The following is a 19,392-nucleotide window of genomic DNA, read 5'->3' as shown; positions in this document are numbered from 1 at the left end:
GACCATTGGCTCCTAACTGTTCACCTGCCTGCCTGCCTGCCTGATTGCACCTAACTGCCCCCCCTGCCAGCCTGGTCACCCCTAATTGCCACCCCTGTCGACCTGGTCACCCCTTAGTGCCTCCCCTGCTAACCTGGTCACCCCCAACTGCCCCCCCCATTGGCATGGTCACCCCCAACTGCCCACCACCCCCCCCCCCCCCCGGCCTGGTAGCCCCTCACTGCCCCCTTCTGCTGGCTTGGTCACCCCCAACTGCCCCCCCCATTGGCATGGTCACCCCCAACTGCCCGCCCCCCCGTCCTGGTAGCCCCTCACTGCCCCCTTCTATTGGTTTGGTCACCCCTAACTGCCCCCCCTGATGGCCTGGTCACCCCTCATTGCTGCCCCCACCAATCTGGTTGCCCCTCACTGACCCCCTGCTGGCCGGGTCACCCCTCGCTGTCTCCCCTGCCAACCTGGTCACCCCTCACTGCCCCCCCTGCTGGCCAGTTTGCCCCTAACTGCCCCCCTTCTGCCAGCCTGGTCACCCCTCGCTGACCCCCCTGCCGGCCTGGTCACCCCACACAGCCTGCTGGTCAGTCATTTGGTCATCCCTCGCTAACCCCCCTGCTGGCTTTGTTGGCCCACTCAGCCTGCTGTTCAGTTGTTACTGTGAGACATCATGACCAATTTGCATATTACCTTTTTATTAGTATAGATTAGAGCTGTTAAAAAAAATAAATAAGCATAAAGCCACAAAGAAAATAAGACTCGTTGTTGGAATTCATACTAGTAGGAAACATTACTGAAAAACTACATTATATAAATTAATTACAGATACTATTATTTTAAATATGTCAATGGACATTTTTTAAAGCAAAGAATCTTTTTTTTTTTTTTTGTAAAAGTGATCTTCACTGTTGAATACATCTTTGTTATAACTCCGGTTGTGTGTCCTTAAAGAAGATGTACATCGAATCTGCGGATAATGACAGGTCCATTCCACTTCTTTTCAAGAGCTTTTCATGAGCAACAATGGCAATGTGTTGGTTGTACTTTGTCTTAAAGTGGCCAAGGGCAATTGCAATAGCTGGCTACATCTACTCTTTAGTACACAGACCTTTTAGATCCCTTGTTAAATTGTGTATTGTGATTAAATATTTGGTATCTTAACCAAATTTCAACTTAGCAACTTACATGTATTTAAATCAAGAGAGCATCACAAATACTTCAAAAGTGATTCATTTCCTCTTAACACAAAGCTCAAATGAATACTTGAATTGGGACTGTGTATACGTGAAAGTTTCTTTCCAGTTAGCCAAAAATAAAAACTACCAAGTTTTAAAGTATGTATGTGTTTTAAATGTTTTGCGTGTTCCATTAAAGATCTGGCTTCATTTCCATGGGGTAAAAGGACGCAGTAAATGGAAATAGTAAAGTCAGCCATAAAATCCGACTCTCCAGTATGTTTTCTGAGCTCATTGTGCTGAGCATGAAAATGCTAATGAGCAATTCTGCCCCTTTCTGCCTGGCTCATGGCAATGAGACTCAGGAACCATGAAGTTCTTCCTCACCTTCTCTCTGTGACTCAGATAGAAGTGACCCGGCCTCTCTTTCTTTCAGGGTCTGAACGGCATGTCTGTGGATGAGAAGCCTGACTCCCCCATGTATGTGTATGAGTCCACAGTCCACTGCACCAACATCCTCCTGGGCCTCAATGACCAGCGGAAAAAGGATATTCTCTGTGACGTGACTCTGATCGTGGAGAGGAAGGAGTTCCGGGCCCACCGGGCTGTGCTGGCTGCATGCAGTGAATACTTCTGGCAGGCGCTGGTCGGACAGACGAAAAATGACTTGGTGGTCAGCTTGCCGGAGGAGGTACAGTAGTTTGGTTTGATTGTGTGTGTCGCTAATGGAGACATATGGGCTTGTAGACAGTTGGCTGAATGGGAGGTAGAAGGTGGAACCCGTGCCACATCCCCACTCAGAGGCTGATGTCCAAGTCACCTACATGTTAGGTTTATGTCATAGCCAGTTTCTGTTTGATGCATGTAAAGTCTCAGAGGCACGAATCTGAACAGAGCATCTTTCTTGAAGGGAACTGAACCCCACATGTGGCTCACAGCCACTCAGTTTCTGGTTCACTTACTCTTCAGGTTTTGAGTAGTTCATAGCCAAAGTTTGGTACAGTCCTAGATGTGGGATCTGAATCACTGGGACTGTTGCTATGATTTTTCTGTTTCAAATGATTTAAGGAGCACTTGAGTTCCCCTGAGAGTTAAAGAACGAGAGTATTCACAGCACTGTTCTTGCTTGGGGGAAAAGTAAAAAGCAAGCTGTAATTTTGACAGTTAATATAGTAAGATTCTAAGAAGTGTAAACTTGTTTTTCTCACCATTGTTGAAAATACCCTACTCAGGTTTCTTAATTACTTCAGTAAATTGAGTCATTTCAGTCTATTGAGGACACTGGTGGCTGGACCTGATCTGTCCAGAGATGACATTCAATTGGATGGTTTGAGCTGCAGGAATTCAAATGATGGGCTTCACAATAATGACAAACCACTAAATTGGCCACCCTTTGAACTGTGCATACAATGTCTCTTCTTCCATCATCCTGATTCCCCTTCATTTTCATGGGACCAAGGATAACACTGAGCAGCCTTAGTCTATGTGTTCAGGGCCAGAATCACTCCCTGTGCACCAGCACAGTGCACAACACCACGGCCACCACCACCACTGCACAGCTCCCAGGGGTGAAGCTCACGTCCATAGTCTACCCCAGAGTTGAGCAGTGACCCACTGAGCGGCTCTTCACAGCAACCCTAGGAGAAACCAAAGACCCCACCACCATGATGTGGAGTTCTGATGAGGACCAACAGCATTAAATCCCAGGGTCACAGACCCCAATGCCTCCAGAGGCCTGGCAGATCACACAAATGAGTAAAGAGGCTATGTATAAGACAATAGGAAGTCGTGGGGCAAGAAAGTCATCTAAATTCAACATAAAAAAACAAATAGCCAGACAAGTAAGACATGGGGGTCGGAGAAGATCAGCAAATCCAGTCCCTTGTTAAGCAACACCTGCCGTGACTCCTGCAGAACGGGAGAGTGGCCACCTGATAAAGTGAGAACTCACAAAAAGTCTCCTTACTCCTCCTCACAGCACTTACAAATAGGTAACTAGAATGATCCCAGTACTAGAAGCCAAAGGACAAATCAGTTGAAGGTGATATAATTGGGGCTGGGGTAGCTTACGTACCAAGTAATGTGGGAAGGCCAGGAACAGCAGCTCTGGTGTGACTGGGTGATGGGAGCTGGATTTTGCTCATGGGATGATGAATATGAAAGTTCTCAGCATGGTCCCTATCCCACGGTAAATATCTGTCAAATGTAAAACTCTTTGTTCTCTAGGTGAGAAGCAAGAATGCCTTTTGAATTTATTCCAACTCTGGAATTCCCTGGCAATATTTGGAAAACGTTTATTTATCCAAAATGGCCTTAGGGGGAAGGGTATGAGGCTTATAGTTCATTTATTACCTGTATCTCTTTGAGAGCCACCTCATTTGTATGTTTTTTTCACTGATTTTTAAAAAAAAATTCTATTCTATTAAAATGTATTTGCAGATGGCCCGGCCGGCGTGGCTCAGTGGTTGAGTGTCAGCCTATGAACCGGGAGGTCACGGTTCAATTCCTGGTCTGGGCCTATGCCTGGTTGCTGGCTTGATCCCCAGTGTGGGGGGCATGCAGGCAGCAGCCAATCAATGATTCTCTCTCATCATTGATGTTTCTATCTCTCCCTCTCCCTTCCTCTCTGAAATCAATTGATCAATTTATATATATATATATATGTTCATGTATATATATACATGTACATATATATTTACAGATGAAAATCATGTTTTATGTAATCAGCCTCTCTTCAGTGTGTGCTGGCCCATTTTGAGACTCCCTGGACCGTGTGCCAGAAGCCCTGCCTGCCTGGTTACCTCTGGGAGTCTGATCTAGGCACTAAACCTCTATGAGCCCCAGTTCTTATCTGTAAAAACCCCTAAAATTCTGATGTCTTTGAATTATTTATCATAATACTATGCCAAGTCAGTAAAGTTTAAAGGAAACCGAGATATAAATGCACACAGCCATAACCTGAAAGTTTCTTTTTAGATCAAAGCCCTGGCAGTATCTTATTTCCTTGGCATGGGGCACTCTTTAAAGTAAGAGGCACACTGTGTAGTCATCACACAAAAACCTGCTATTTGACCTTTATGATTGATTGTGTTCCAGTTAAGTGGGAATATGCGATGTGTTGATTTTCCTTGTTCCTAGCCATGTAAAATGATTGCTGTCCCTATAGTGTCTGCATTTCCAAACTATGAAAGCATTCTGCTTGCTCAAGTACCTGAAACCTTCATACATAACTAGATACTTCTTTCTTCCTATGAAACATGAATTCCTATTGTCCGTAACCCAGCTCGGCATTTTCCTTTGTGGGTCTGTCATTGTTTCTGAAGCCTCCTTCCAGGAGCCCTGTCCCCCTGCTCAGAGCATCCCCCTGTGGCCCCAGCGCTGGGCATTGTTTTCTTCTCCTTGCTGTGTACACACTGAAATGTCCTTGCGGGCTCTGTGGTCTTGCTGTGTACACACTGAAATGTCCTTGCAGGCTCTGTGGTCACTGTACCTCCTAGCTCAGTGAATGACTTCATAGAATTTGAATTAAGTGGTGAACAGCAAGAAATCCCAAACATTACCTTGGAAAGTAGCTGCCTGGAACTAACTGGCATTTGGTTCAAGGATGTAAGAAAAAGCATTTGATTAGCCCCTGGGAAATCTTTGAACCTCATCATCATTCTCTCACTGAATTCAAATCCGCTTCTGGCCCTGTCCCAGTCTTGTTCACACTTGGCCCTCCTCTACTCTCCCCGGCCCAACAGTCGTTTTGTTTCCCAGGGGCCAGCAGGACTGAGTCTGAGAGCTCCTCCTTGGACTAAGAAACTTCCAGATACAGACTGCCACTACTCCTGCTCGGTCAGGTTAGGCCAAACCCAGCTCTGCTTCCAGCCGCTGTCCAGTTACACATTTCTATCCCCAAATTCTGAGTATTGATGGGCAATGCGATTACCAGCAAATTAGAGCCACAATGCTGGTGTAGCCTCTTAACTGGAAGGGGGAGAGACAAAAATAGAGACCTCCTTCCAGAAGCCAAGAAGTAATGGAACTGTCTTGCTTTCTTCCCCCTAAAATGGAGTGGCAGATAGTCCCAGAAGTTATATGAGTGTTGGCTCCCCGTTGAAAAACACCCAGGAATGTGTGTCAGCCAACAGTGGAAGAGAAGACATTGTACTTAGTACTTTCGTTAAATAATGAAACAGATAAATTTAATTTATAATTAGTAAGTATATTTTATGCTAAGAGATGAAGAGAAAGTGGTTGCTGTGCCAAGCATTGCAAGGCCATTATCCCACCGCTCATTAGTATTAAAGTTGGCTCAACAAGCACCTCCTTAGCTATAGGCACTAAAACCGTTTTGGGCTGGATGCCGACCATGTTGGAAGTGCATCACAATCATGAAGTTCATTCTTACAGTGTGTCAAGTGCAGAGGGCAGGAATGGGGTGTGCTTCCTTAGAAGACATGGAGCCCACAATGGGTTTGCCATTCAACCCTATTCATATGGGGCTGCTTGGCTCCCTTCCAAAATACTAGGGGAAGAGCAGCTGTTAAGAGGTTTTTGCCAAGGTCTAATATCAAAGAGTCAAAAGATAACAAGTGCTGACGAGGATGTGGAGAAAAGGGAACCCTTGTGCACTGTTGGTGGGAATCTAAATTAATACAGCCACTGTGGAAAACAGTATGGAGGTTCTTCAAAAAAATTAAAAATAGAACTACCATGTGATCCAGCAATCCCACTTCTGGGTATAAATCCAAAGAAATAAAATCACTATCTTGAAGAGATATCTGTACTCCTGTGTTCATTGTAGCATTATTCACAATAGCCAAGATTTGGAAACAACCTTAATGTTTATCGACTTTTGACTGGATAGAGAAAATGTCACATACATACATACATACATATATACATACATACATACATATATACATACATACATACATACAATGGAATATTATTTATTCGTTAAAAAAAAAAAGAAAGAAAGAAATCCTACTGTTTGCAGCAACATGTGTAAACCTGGAGGACATTATGCTAAGTCAGTGGTCGGCAAACTGCAGCTCACGAGCCACATGCAGCTCACGAGCCGAGGTTTGCCGCTCTGTTGACTAATGAGTTTGCCGATCACTGGTAGACTAAATGTTACCATGTAGTTTGAAGCTGTGAGGATTAGGCAATTGTGCCATATTGTGTGCAAAGAAGTAAAGGGTAGTATATGACAGTGGTCGGCAAACTCATTAGTCAACAGAGCCGCAGTTTGCCGACCACTGTGCTAAGTGAAAAAAAGCCAGACATAGAAAGACAAATATTGTATAATCTCATGTAGCAATGTGAGATCATGTATGTAGTATCTAAAAAAAGTAAACTCATCTAAATAGAGAGAGTGCTTTGGTTGGGTACCACAGGAGTCGGGGGTAGGGCAAAAGGGGAAATAACTTTCACTTATAAGATGAAGTTCTGGAAGCCCACACAGCATGCTGACTGTAGTTAATAGTGTGTTTATATACTTGAAATTTGCTAAGAGAATATGTCTCAATTGTTCTCACCACACACACAAATAACTATGGGAGGTGATCGATATGTTAATTAGTTTGATTGTGGTAATCATTTCATAGTTTCTGCATATATCAAAATATCATTGTATACCTTAAATATACACAATTTTTATTTGTCAAAAATAAATATTAAAAACTAGAGGGAAAAGAGGTTATTGCCAAGGCTCCACCACCTTTCTTTGAGCTTTTTCCCATGTCCTTGTACCCTCTAGAGAAGAGGAAGGGTTCTTGCAGAGAGTAGCTACAGGGTAGGGGTAAGTATGGCCCCTTCAGGTGGACCTAATGCTTTCTTAGGTATAAATGTATTTCAGACTTATGCTCACTCACTCTCTTGCCTTGTCTTTTGCTTTCTCTCTCTCTCTCTCTCTCTCTCTCTCTCTCTCTCTCTCTCTCAACATTTTAGGGCAGATCTTGTTTTTTCCAGTGCTAAGCAAAAAGGACAACCGATCCAAAAGGATTCTGAAGAAAAGGCATTTGTTGTTAAGCCTTAACCACAGGGTGCAATAAAGAACGTTCCTGTGGTAGCACTGCCAAGCATAGAGGAAATTATGGCATCTTCTTGTCTGAAAGTTTTCAGAGAATATGAAAGCTGTTAATGTCTCTGGGATGGCTTAGGTCCAGACTTTTAAAGAAGTAATAAGACAGGCATGATTGTCTTTGAACAGTCTTTTCAGTATGAAATACTACTTAACGCTACAGTACAGGATGCCAACAGCATTCCGAGCCGAGGTTTAACTATGGGAGGTGAGATTTGGTGGGAAGCAGTGGGTGAGGTCTTTGGGAAGCGGCATGACCAAGATAGGAAGAACAAAACACTCACCTACCCCAGCACACAGAGTCAGCCCTTTGGCCTCACCCATTCACCACCTAGACAAAACTCTTAACAGGCACATTTTGAGATCTAAGGAGCATCAGTAGTGAGTGACTCAGGAAACCAGAGTCTGGACCTTAGCACTAAATGCATGTAAGTTCTTGAGCAAGCCAGTCAACCTCTTTGGGCTTCTGTTTCCTCACTCATTTATTCATTCATTCAGCAAGTATTTATCAAGGCCTCCTATATAATAGGCATTGTTCTAGATGCTGGGTGAACCTAGTAAACAACAGAGAGCTTACTTTCCAGTGGAGAAACAGAAAATAAATAAATATAATGTGTACTTTGTTGGATGCCATCAAGGAAAATAAAACAGAGAAGGAGGTTAAGGAACACCAGGGTACAGGTATTGCCACTTCAAACATGGTGGTCAAGAAAGGACCATTTGGGAGATGACTTTTAAATAAAGGCCTAAAGGAGGTGAAGAAGCCAGCTCTGCTGACATCTAGGGAAAGAGTAGTCCAAGCAGAAGGGATAGCAAGGGAAAGGCCCCGACGGGGCTGGCATGTTTGACACACAGGAGCCGAGTGAGCAAGGAAGTGGGAGGAAGCACCTGAGAGGTAACAGGGCCAGGTTGTGAACCTGTTGGACACATTACCTTTTCTTGGAATGAGCTGGGAGGCTATTGGAGGGTTTCACAGGAAAAGATCATTTTGACTTCTGTGTGAAAATAGATAGAAAGAGGGCAAGGGCAGAAATAGGCATGGCATGATGGCCTAGATCAGGATGATAGCAGTAGGTGGTGATCAGTGTCAGATTCTGGTGACATTTTAGAGGTAAAGCTTCTTTTGGTTGGACATAGGATGAAAGAGAAAGAGGAGTTAGGATATCTTCAAGGTTTGGGGCCTGAGCTATTGGAAGAATGGAGTTGCCATTCATTAACCTTTTGCACTCGGATGTCGAGTGTGACTCGACACGGTTAGCATTGGTAGCAGCTTGAGAAAACAAGCGAGTGCAAAGGGTTAAGATTGGTGAAGACTGGGAGAAGTAGGTTTGAGGAGGGGGTTGGAATTATGAATTCTGTTTTGTACATATTAAGTTTGAGATGTCTGTTAAATCTAAATAGAGAGATCTAGTACACAGGAGGATACATGGCGGGCATCCATGAGAGAAATCTAGCCTAGAGGTAGAATTTTTAATACCAGAGTATTGGGGATATTGAAAACCACAAGACAGGACACAATCACCAAGGGAATAAGTGTAGATGGGGCGGTGGGGAGGTTCCAGGATTGAGCCTTAGGCTTTCCAGTATTCCATTATTAGGAAGTCAGGGAGAGCCCAGAAAGTGTTGCTCAGTGGTTGAGCATTGACCCATGAACTGGGAGGTCACGGTTCGATTCCTGGTCAAGGCACATGCCCAGGTTGTTTCTCTCTCTCTCGCTCTCTCTCTCGCTCTCTCAATCTCTCTCTCTCTCTCTCTCTCTCTCTCTCTCTCTCTCTCTCTCTCTCTCGCTCTCTCTCCCCTTCTTCTCTGAAATTAATTTAAAAAAAAAAAGTCAGGGAGATAAAATGGAACCAGCAGATTAGACCAAGAGTGCTGGAAGCCATGAAAAGTCTTTCAAGGAGGGAGAGCAATCAACCATGTCAAATGATGCTGTTAGTCAATTAAGACCAAAGCTGAACATTGACTCTCCAGCAATTTGGAAGCCATTTGTGATTTCATTGAGTACTTCTGGGGAAGCCTGTCTAGGACAAAGACTAATTCAATTGTATTCAAGAAAGAATGGGAAGAGTAGAATTTGAAAAAGCTAATGTAAGCTACATTTTTTAGGTCTTTGTTTGTTTGTTTGTTTGTTTGTTGGTACTATTACAGATGTTCCCCACTCTCACACACACACACACACACTGCCCACCTCCGCCCAGCCCCTGTGTCCCTCCCTCCCCTGGCCTTCACTTCACTGTTGTCTGTGTCCGTGGGTTATGCATATACTAGTATGTCCTTTGGCTAATCTTTTCACCTTCTTTTTATCCAGTCCTCCCCACTTCCCTCACGTCTGAGATCTGTCCATCTGTCCCAGGTATCCATCCCTCTGGATCTGTTTTGTTTGTCAGTTTATTTTGTTCATTAGATACCACATATAAGTGAGATTATAATGGTATTTCTCTGACTGGCTTATTTCACTTAGCATAGTAATCTCTAGGTCCATCCATGCTATTGTTAAGGGTAAGAGATCCTTCTTTTTTACAGCTGCATAGTAGTCCATTGTGTAAATGTACCAAAGCTTTTTTACTCACTCAACTACTGATGGGCACTTGGGCTGTTTCCAGATCTTGGCTATTGTAAATAATACTGCTATGAACATGGGGATGCATATAGTCCTTCTGATTGATGTTTTGGGATTCTTGGGATATATTCTCAGAAGTGGGATCGCTGGGTCAAAAGGCAGTTCCATTTTTAATTTTTTGAGGAAACTCCATACTGTTTTCCAGAATGGCTGCACCAGTCTGCATTCCCTCCAACAGTGCACCAGGGTCCCCTTTTCTCCACATCCTCACCAGCATTTGATGATTGTTATTTATTGATTCATTCTGACAGGTGTGAGGTGATATCTCATTGTGGTTTTAATTTGCATCTCTCTGATGATCAGTGACGTTGAGAATTTTTTCATATATATATATATATATATATATATATATATATATGTCATCTTTTAAGTTAAAGGGAACAGAGTAGTTCAATAACTGGAGGAAAATGGTGTCAAAAGAGGTTTCCTTTGTTTGTTTTTGTTTGTTTGTTTTTTGTTTTGTTTTAAGTAGAAAGAAATTTCAGCATGTTTGCACTCTGTGGTAAAGATTATCAGTATTCACCCATATCCAATCTTCCTCACTCCTGAACTCACAGGAAGAGCAAATTTGTAGTCAGGTGTGTGATGTGACTAGAACTAGCTAATGAAATGTGAATAGAAGTCATGTGTCAATTCTGGTATGAGGCAGTTAAAAGTAGGTATGAGTTATTCATGTTCTTTTCTGTTCATTTAACTGGTATCAAAAAAACCTCTAAGGTAGAGTTACTAATTTATAATTAGTAAGTGTATTTTGTGCTAAGAGGTGAAGAGAAAGTGGTTGATGTGCCAAACTCAGGCAGCCCAGATCCCCAAGTCACTTTTGGAGGAGAGCCATCTGACTCAAATCAGATCTGACATGAATGAGAAATAAATTTTATGTTAAGCCATTAAGATTTGGTGTTTATATGTCACCACAGCAGAGCCTAGCCCATGCTGACTAATACTTGGGTTGATGGGAAAGTTCCAAAAGAGAGAGAAAACTTGCTGATACAGGAGACAGAAAGTCATTTACCAAATGAATGCCCTTGAGGGGACAGGATCTATTGACCAAAGGGGGAAACTCAATTTATCAAGGTACACCTCTATCTGAAAATGATGGACTCTGGCTGAATGTACTCTGAAGTCCTATCCCGTGTTATATATAAATTTGTGAACCTGGGAACTTTTCTAGATCCCTGCTGGAGGGAGAAAAGAAATTCTTCTGGACAAAAAGAGAGGAGAGATGTTGGGTTGAGAAGGAGGGAAAGACCATGGAGACTGGTCAGGAAAGAAGAGAACCACACAACTTCAGAAGAGCAGAGAACTCATGTCTCTTATCTTTGTGAATATTCCCTGACTTTCCAGAAATGGTCTTATAAGCGTTCACAGGAGATGACAGTGAAAGAACTGTAGAACCACTATTGGATGACCTAGAACCTAGGCAGATTGTAGAAAATGCAGATCATTGCTCTCTAACCATTTCAGAAGGTTTTAGGGTTTTGGACACAGTATTTTACATTTAATGACCTTAATTTCAGTAGGAGTGTGCAGGGAGTAACAATACCAGTTACCAGCTTGGCGTGCAGGGCTGCTGTTCGGATTAATGAAATGGGATATGTTGAACTTCTTGAAAGGATGGTGCTATATAAACAGTAGTTGTTATTATTCCCATAAAAGGAAAGCACAGTCTTGTCTGATGAAATGACTCTTACTTCAGAATGCTCATTAGAAGCTATGGTGCAATTTTCCAAGTTGCATTAGTGAGACCTGGCAGCAGATGAAAAAAAAAAAAAGCAAATAAATAATAAGTCAAAATATTCCAGGTAACTACTTGCTGGCAAGTAAGAAATTTTCAAGTCCTAGAATCGTGCTGATAATTCTGAAATGCCTAAAGGCAGAAGTTATTTATAGTAACGCAAAGGTGACTTCCAGCCCTGAAATCCGGGCCCCAGTCTCACACGGGGGCGCAATAAAGCAGAGCCGTGAAGAGAGGAGCTAACACTGTTGCGATTCCATCTCCGAAGGCTGCTCGGCGGTGCTGATACAGAGGGAGGGAAATCTGCTGTGAAAATAGTCACAGCAATAGCTAATTTTAAAACTGAAATGCATAAGCTGTTTCCAAACCTCTTACAGTGTTTAAATCCTGAGGCCAATAAATCCTATTTCAAGAAACTTATGTAGAAATGTTCCTATTTGGGCAAAGTAGAAGGAGTTGAATAGACAAAAACTAAGACATGTCTAAAAATTATTTTTAAGTGACCTGATTTCAAAGCCATGTTTAAGGATTCTTTCACTATAGCTGTTTATCCCTGTGTAATAAAAGATGACCACAGTAATCAACATTTTAAGTGGATCTGTAACAAAGCCTCTGACAGTCAATTTGTTGCATTAAACTTTAGTTACCAGTATATCTATTCATTCTAAACCTCTTCTCTGCATTTGAATTAAATGTCCCTTACATTTTTCCTTTCCCCTATTATGGAGTCTCCTAACGATTTCAATTAAAATTAATAATAACCTTAAAGACAAAGTTCAGAGCTGTGAAGTTCTTCACTTGATCAGTAATCATAACTATTATTTTGTCATATTTAATCATAGAACCTAGGCCTTTAACAGGATACTTAATTAAACTTTCAATTCATGATAAGAAGTTAAATAGCACTTGGGAGGGTTTTTTAAAATTATTTCCACTTCCCATCCAGATTACAAAAAAAAAAAAAAGGTGTGATAGAGAGACGGAATGGCTGTCAGCCAAGGGTATTGTAGGTCATGCCAACATGAGCTGGCAGCAAGCCATTGTCCAATTAGTATGGCTTCATCGTTGCAGAGTAATCACTCTTGAGTAGATGGTTGAGTCACTTGTGATGTAGTGGTACTTCACTTGAGCCAGTACTTCTTAGAATAGCTTTCTTGTTCACTGTTATTACCTGCCCTACTTTGCCAATAAAAGTGCAGGACCATTTAGGCTGAAAGCCGAACGGAAGAGAAACATCGATTATGTATCTCATTTCTCTTTGCTTCCTGAAAACTGAGATTGCAATTAAACAGTGAAAGCACGGTGTGTTTTTTAAATGAGTTACAAGAAAATACAGTTTCCACACCAAAATACTCAGAGCTGGAATCCAAGAGCCGGTTTTTATTCTGTCTTTTCTTTGGCAGCTTTAACACTTGGCACAAATTTGAGGATATCAGTAAAGTTACCTAATAATCTTAATGGATTTACATTCCATTAAAAACTTGGAATGTCACCAAACTGCTTCAGGTTTCAGCTCTATTGTTGGGGGTGTCCATGACATTTCTTGTGGATGTGCAGGTCTACAAGCAGGCAGCTTTTGAAAGAGACCGTTCTTAGGGTGAGAACACCTGGAATCTTGGTTGGACAAGCTGTAAACCAGGAAATTGATTCAGGAATTTCTTAATAAAATGGATTATACCCAGACATTGGAGTGGTACATACTTGTCAGTAGAAAAGGCTGTTCTTAGAAGCACAAAGAAAGTAAAATTAAACCGTTGGCACTAATCAGTTAACAACTCTGTGTTTATATTTTGTTTGTTTTGGTTCTTAACCAAAGCACAAACTGGATAAAGGGTTGTTTTTACTTTCAGGAGTGGAGCAATTAAATAATGGCACTTTTGGTTTCCTAATATTTCAGAAGTGTTCCTTTTTTCTTTTAACTAGATGCATATCATTAAATTTATCACTTTGCCGTAGACTCTAAAATACATTAACAGTCTTTGTAACTGACATTGACACCACCTCCAGACTAACCGGTGATTCAGTGAGCTTTGCTGTTGAGATGGACTTCTGTGTGCAGCCTGGCAAAGAGGCCGTGTGTGAAAAAGTTAATGCATTCGGCACCCTGGGTGGGATGGAGCCAGGCCTCCAACGTGAGCACATTTTTTGACTGACTGGCAGCAAAGAGAAATACTGGCAGCTGTTTCCAAGCAAGCCAAAAGTTGGCCCGAGGGTGAGGGGGAAAAAAACGCTGGGATTTAGCCAACAAAAGATTCCTGCGTTTAGAAGAAAATCAAAGGAAGGATACAGAAGGCCACATTTACAGGCCTCCAGCTTGTTGACTTAACAACTCTTTCATTTTATCTTCTGCTTTATAAAGGATAGTATTCAATGTCATTGCTACTCACTTTTTTTCTGATTCCTTGTATCTGTCTTCATTTCTATTCTATTGATTTCTTTATTTTTTAATATATTTTTATTGATTTCAGAGAGGAAGGGAGAGGAAGAGAGAGATAGAAACATCAATGATGAGAGAGAATCATTGATTGGCTGCCTCCTGCACACCCCACACGGGATCGAGCCTGCAACCCGGGCATGTGCCCTGACCGGGAATCAAGCCCGGTACCCTTCAGTCCACAGGTTGACGCTCTATCCACTGAGCCAAACCAGCTAAGGTGATTCCTTTATTTTTTAAATTCTTTATATGCAGAACCAAATGATGGATTATTTTTCTAAAAGTCTTATATAGATGATCTTTGTGGAGGCGGCACCAGCAACCAGCAGTGAGTGGAGCAGCGCTGGGAGAGCAGTGGCTACACGTGTGCCGAGCCGTGTTGAGTGATGTGGTTTGGAGTGGAATTATGTGTTCAGGTCACTTCAAAGATCTGTCTAAAGAGACGTTCTGCAACCTTACAACTTAGCTATTTTCTTGTTTTATTCATTACAAAAAGAGAAGGGTGGGGAAAACAAGAAAGTGACTAAAAGTCCAGGAAAATGTCTGCTAATAAAGAGGATCTCGAGGGTCTTGCCATGTAAAGATGGGCACTCTAGCACCAAGAGAGATATTTTCTTCCTCCCCAGTGGACACCTTGGACCATGTGTGAATATTATTTCTGCCAAATAGGGCTGTGGAAGCTCAGGCATTGAATGATGCTTTACAGATAGGAAAATGGAGAGATTAAAAATGTGGGACACCAAGATTCGGGATAAAATTTTCATGGTTCAGGGAAATGAGCAGGATTCTAAGAGAAGATATTTGAAGCACAGCTTTTGTAGATCTGGGGCTCTTGGGGTAGGGGGTGAGTTAAATCCATCAGATTTACGAGATGTTCATGTAGAGAAATGTGATGACCTTTCAAAGTTCTGTTGAACAAAGTTTCTCCGTGCCTCCTGCTTGAGGCTTTATAGTGGATGTTGACCAGGTGTTCTCATTCAGTAACTGCAGAAATAGTGTCCCAGCTGCATGTGAGGGATTTCAGCTATATTAGAGGAAAATTTTATAATAGTGTATGATACTAGACACTGGAGTAAGGTACAAAAAATATAGAATTACCTTCAGAGGAGTTATGTTGTGTGCATGTGCTTAAAACTCAAAAGGTCAAACAAAAAAAAAAAATCAAAAGGCCAAGATGGCTTCAGTACAGCACTTCATAGAGCCAGAGGAATGTAGCACATGGCCCCTTCAGAGGTGACTTTTTTTTTTCACCCAAGGACATTTTTCCATTGATTTTTAGGGAGAGTGGAAGAGAGAGGGAAAGACAGAGAGAAACATTGGTGTAAGAGAAATACATCGATTGGTTGCCTCCTGCATGAGCCCAGGCCGGGGAGGAGCCTGCAACCAAGGTACATGCCCTTGACTAGAATTGAACCTAGGACCCCTTTGGTCCATAGGCCAATGCTCTATCCACTGAGCCAAACTGGCTAGGGCCAGAGGTGACTTCTTTGGGTTATTAATTAGAAATATAAAGCAAGACCATTTCTTTCCGAGAGCTTCCAATATAGTTGAAGAATCAAGACAAACTTATAGAAATCGAAGGTGAACAATTCAAGAACACGTGTTGTAAATGCCAAGACGTGTTGGCTGTTGTTTGTGCTACAAAGGTTCAGATGGAGGCGTGAACAGGATTTCCTTTGCATCTCCTGCACAAAGCTTAGGCCACCTACATGTTAACTGATAAGACTCTCTTAGGGAACAAGTGGGGAGAGATCCTGCAGGGGAGGACACTGGTGTGACAGAGGCCCCAAATGAAGCTCTCAAAGGGCATTGAGGAGCCCGCTTTGATTAGCACAAATGGTAATTTGGGGAAATAGTTCAAAATATGGTCAGATTACTTGGGTCCTTCCTGTGAAAGAATGAAATTTAGACAGAAGAATTCATTCTTGATCAAGTAAACAGTAGGAATCCACTGAAACAGTGTGAAGTGACGTGCTGAGAGACAATTTAAGGAATATTTGGTTAGCAATGGAATGCTTGACAGATGGAACAACAAACCACTCCAGACAGAGGACACAGCCAGGAGACACACCCTGAGTCTAGCATGAGCCAGAAGAAGGTCTGTGCTTAGGTGATGACCTGTGAGAATGATGGTGCCTTTCAGAGATCCTGAAAATTGGGTATGAGAACACACATGTGGGGAAATATGCCATCCGGCCTTGATCTGTATCTATAGTGCTTTCTATGTCCACTGAGAGTGCAGAACTGAAGAAACACACGTGAGGCACACCAGCACATTGGCGATGGCCGACACCACTAAGGAAAGAGAAGAGAAAAGAGGGCAGGGCTGAGATCGAGCTCCAACACTTACACTGCCATTGCTGGTTCTTCTGTGAGGAACAGTGTACTCTGGATTGCTGGTTTTAAGTGTCTTCATTTATTTGGGAAATACCTAATCTCCCACAGTCTATCAGACTGAGAATACACGGAGCTCTCTTAAATTACCTTTTAAGGAGTATGCCTCCCAAGTGATATTGTGAGCACCAACCCTTACTTAGCACAGGTGGATACAAGAACCTGCAAGGAGAGGCTAAATTTCTAGAAGACAAAGCCTTTGCCTCAGGTTATTTGTAATCCATTGCCACATATTTTGAAATGTCAGGAATAAATTTAGACAAAGATGATCACTTAGAGTTGAAATCATTATGATGTTTGTATGATGGGTATCAGTGAAGTAGCAAAGCAACACACAGAGACACAAAGTAACACCCCACACACACTGCCTTCACACTAACCCAGGTGGGTCAACTAGGTATTAGCTACCTTCTGATGCAAATACTCATAAAATGCACAAAATCCCCAATGATGTATTCAGTATAGTATAACTTGACGTTATAAAACCTTTTGATATAACTTCCAGTGAGAGGGAAAATCAAGGATTAGAGAAACAAACTTAACAACACCATTGAGGAAGCACCAGGACCAATCCACAGGGTGGGATGTTATTCAGAACAAATGGCCTGATTTCTTTAATAAGTCAGGGTCATATAAATGGGACTATGCTAAATTAAACAAGATTTAAGGGATTTAAAAACCAGATGCAGTGTATGGTCCTGGGGTGGTTACTGGTTTGAACAAACCAGTTATAAAGGGCTTTGGGGAAGGGGCTGGGGATTGGAGAAATTCAAATGTGGTGTGGGTTTAGATGAAATTTTCCTGAGATGGAAAGATGGTTATGGAAAAGGCAAACTGAGGAGTAGTATGCCCAGTATGATCTTGATTTGATTAAAAAATACAGCTATGAGTGTGTGTGTGTGTGTGTGTGTGTGTGTGTGTGTGTGTAAGGAACCATAAGAACATGTGCTAAAGTGTTAACAATGGTGACCCATGAATTGTGGGACTGTGCGTTTCCCAATTTCTTAAAGCACATATTATTACATTTTTCTAATAATAAAAGGGTTGTTTGAACAGTTTAGTGGATAGAAGGGAAGGAAGAAAGGAAGACCAGATGAAGTATGGAGCATAATACCGGAAAAATAAAACTCTACACTATGGCTTTATGTGTGATTTCACAGGCCTCATCGGTTTTCTCCCTAAAAGCACCGGCACTACCCCATGCATCCTGGTCCTTCTGCCCAGCTCAGGGCTCCCCATCATCCTGTCTACAATTCTAAAGTTCTTAACTTGGGCTGAACCAACTTGTTCTCACAGTCTCACTGGTTAAATGAAAATCAACCCAAAAAGCAATAAAGGGAATAGATTTCTTCTAGTGCTTTCTTATTAAAATACTTCTTTGCCTTTCCATCTCTGGAAATTATTGGTGTTATTTTCAGCAAAAACAGTTCAGTTGTTTTCCAAGTGCCGGACCCTATGCATCCCCAGACAGAGAAGGAAATTCTCACCATCTAGTCAAATTTTGTGCGACTAGGAAGGACGTAGGGGATGTGGGGCGTGTCACTCTTTTCCTGCCACCCTGGTATATAAGTTCTTAAAGTACTGAGGAGCAGGAGAGTTCTCTCATGGGTATTTTTAAACATGCATAAATATTTATAAAGGTATGCTTTAGGAAGTCTCTCGATAAGCTTAGAATTACTTCGGACTCTAGTTGTGTACAGACTATCTCTGAGTAGCTACTTCTTTAAGGATGTGTCAGAATGTTCAGTAACAAGGACATGTTTTTATATTAATGAGATGTATGATGACATTTTTTAAAAATAACAGTAAAAAAAAAAAAAGGCTGCTTCCATCCTTAACTAAACTTCATTAAAAGAGAACACAATCACCAGTAACTAATATAAAATATTGAATGTAAACTGTAATTGAAAAATAAAAGTTAAAGTTCTTTAAAGAAAGCAAAGGGACACCATAAAGACACCCCTGCTCCTGGAAAGCCTGGACCCCTGGGTGTCCCTAGAACTCACACCGCTCCTTCCTCTCCATGTTTCCCTGTATCAGAGGCCCACTCACTGGGGGCCTTGCAGAAAGAGGTGGTTTCCCTGCAGCATTCCCAAAGCCTGGAGGAGTCAACTGACACGTGTGTGATTGAGATTTCAGGAAAGTGAGTCAAAATAGAAATGATGCTCCAATGGATCTGCACCTGGGAGGCTCACACTGGAATTTAAACCAATTTAATGCAAACTGTTACCTATTCTGTGGTCAGCGGAATGCTGGTTCTTCCTTACTCCCCCCTCAGGAGCCTCCAGAAATGTGTGTGTGTATGGTTTTTTAAGTGATTATATCTTAAATTAATCTTTATTTTGTTTTCATGGGAGACCTATAGCATTTAAGTCCTCTGATACCCATGTATTAGTCTTCTCAAGCTGCCATAACAAAATATCACAGACTGGGAGCTCAAACAACAGAAATTTATTTTTCCACAGTTCTGGAAGCTGGAAGTCCCAAGATCAAGGTGCTGTCAAAGTTGTTTTCTGACGAGGCCTCTCTTCCTGGCTTGTAGGCGGCCGCCTTCTCCTATGTCCTCACATGTGCACAGAGAGAGAAAACACTGGTGTCTCTTCCTCTTCTTTTAAGAACACCAGTTCTAGCTGATCAAGGCTTTACCCTTATTACACCATTTAAGCTTAATTACCTCCTCAGTATCCCTGTCTCCAAATAGAGTCATATTGGGTGTTAGCGCTTCAACATATGAATTTGGGGGCGGACACAATTTAGTTCATAACAGCCCACTAAAATACAAGACAACGTAAGTGCAAGATTACCTACATATATGTGTGTACAACCAAACAACCACATAAAAAAGAAAGATCGCCATGAACTAATGTGGATGGTGACCAGTATTTTGGAAGACAAAAATAGGATGCATGAGAATACATATACTTTATATGGTATGCTTCTTTTTGTACAAGAAACAAAGGAAAATAGGAATAT

At 42.0% G+C, this 19,392-nt stretch overlaps 1 protein-coding gene across 1 annotated transcript in view; it reads left to right on the top strand.

The window, feature by feature from the left end:
• BACH2 (BTB domain and CNC homolog 2) overlaps window positions 1–19,392 on the top strand; it is a 335,928-nt gene that overhangs the window by 255,194 nt on the left and 61,342 nt on the right. The window contains exon 3 of the mRNA XM_054721928.1: window positions 1,603–1,857. Within this exon, the coding sequence (XP_054577903.1) occupies window positions 1,603–1,857 (255 nt within the window). The remainder of the gene's footprint in view (window positions 1–1,602; window positions 1,858–19,392) is intronic.

This window comes from Eptesicus fuscus, chromosome 10, assembly GCF_027574615.1.
Source record: "Eptesicus fuscus isolate TK198812 chromosome 10, DD_ASM_mEF_20220401, whole genome shotgun sequence".
In the NCBI taxonomy this organism is placed as follows: Eukaryota; Metazoa; Chordata; class Mammalia; order Chiroptera; family Vespertilionidae; genus Eptesicus; species Eptesicus fuscus.
Note: the sequence above shows the minus strand (reverse complement) of the source record. Positions and strands in the feature narration are given on the sequence as shown.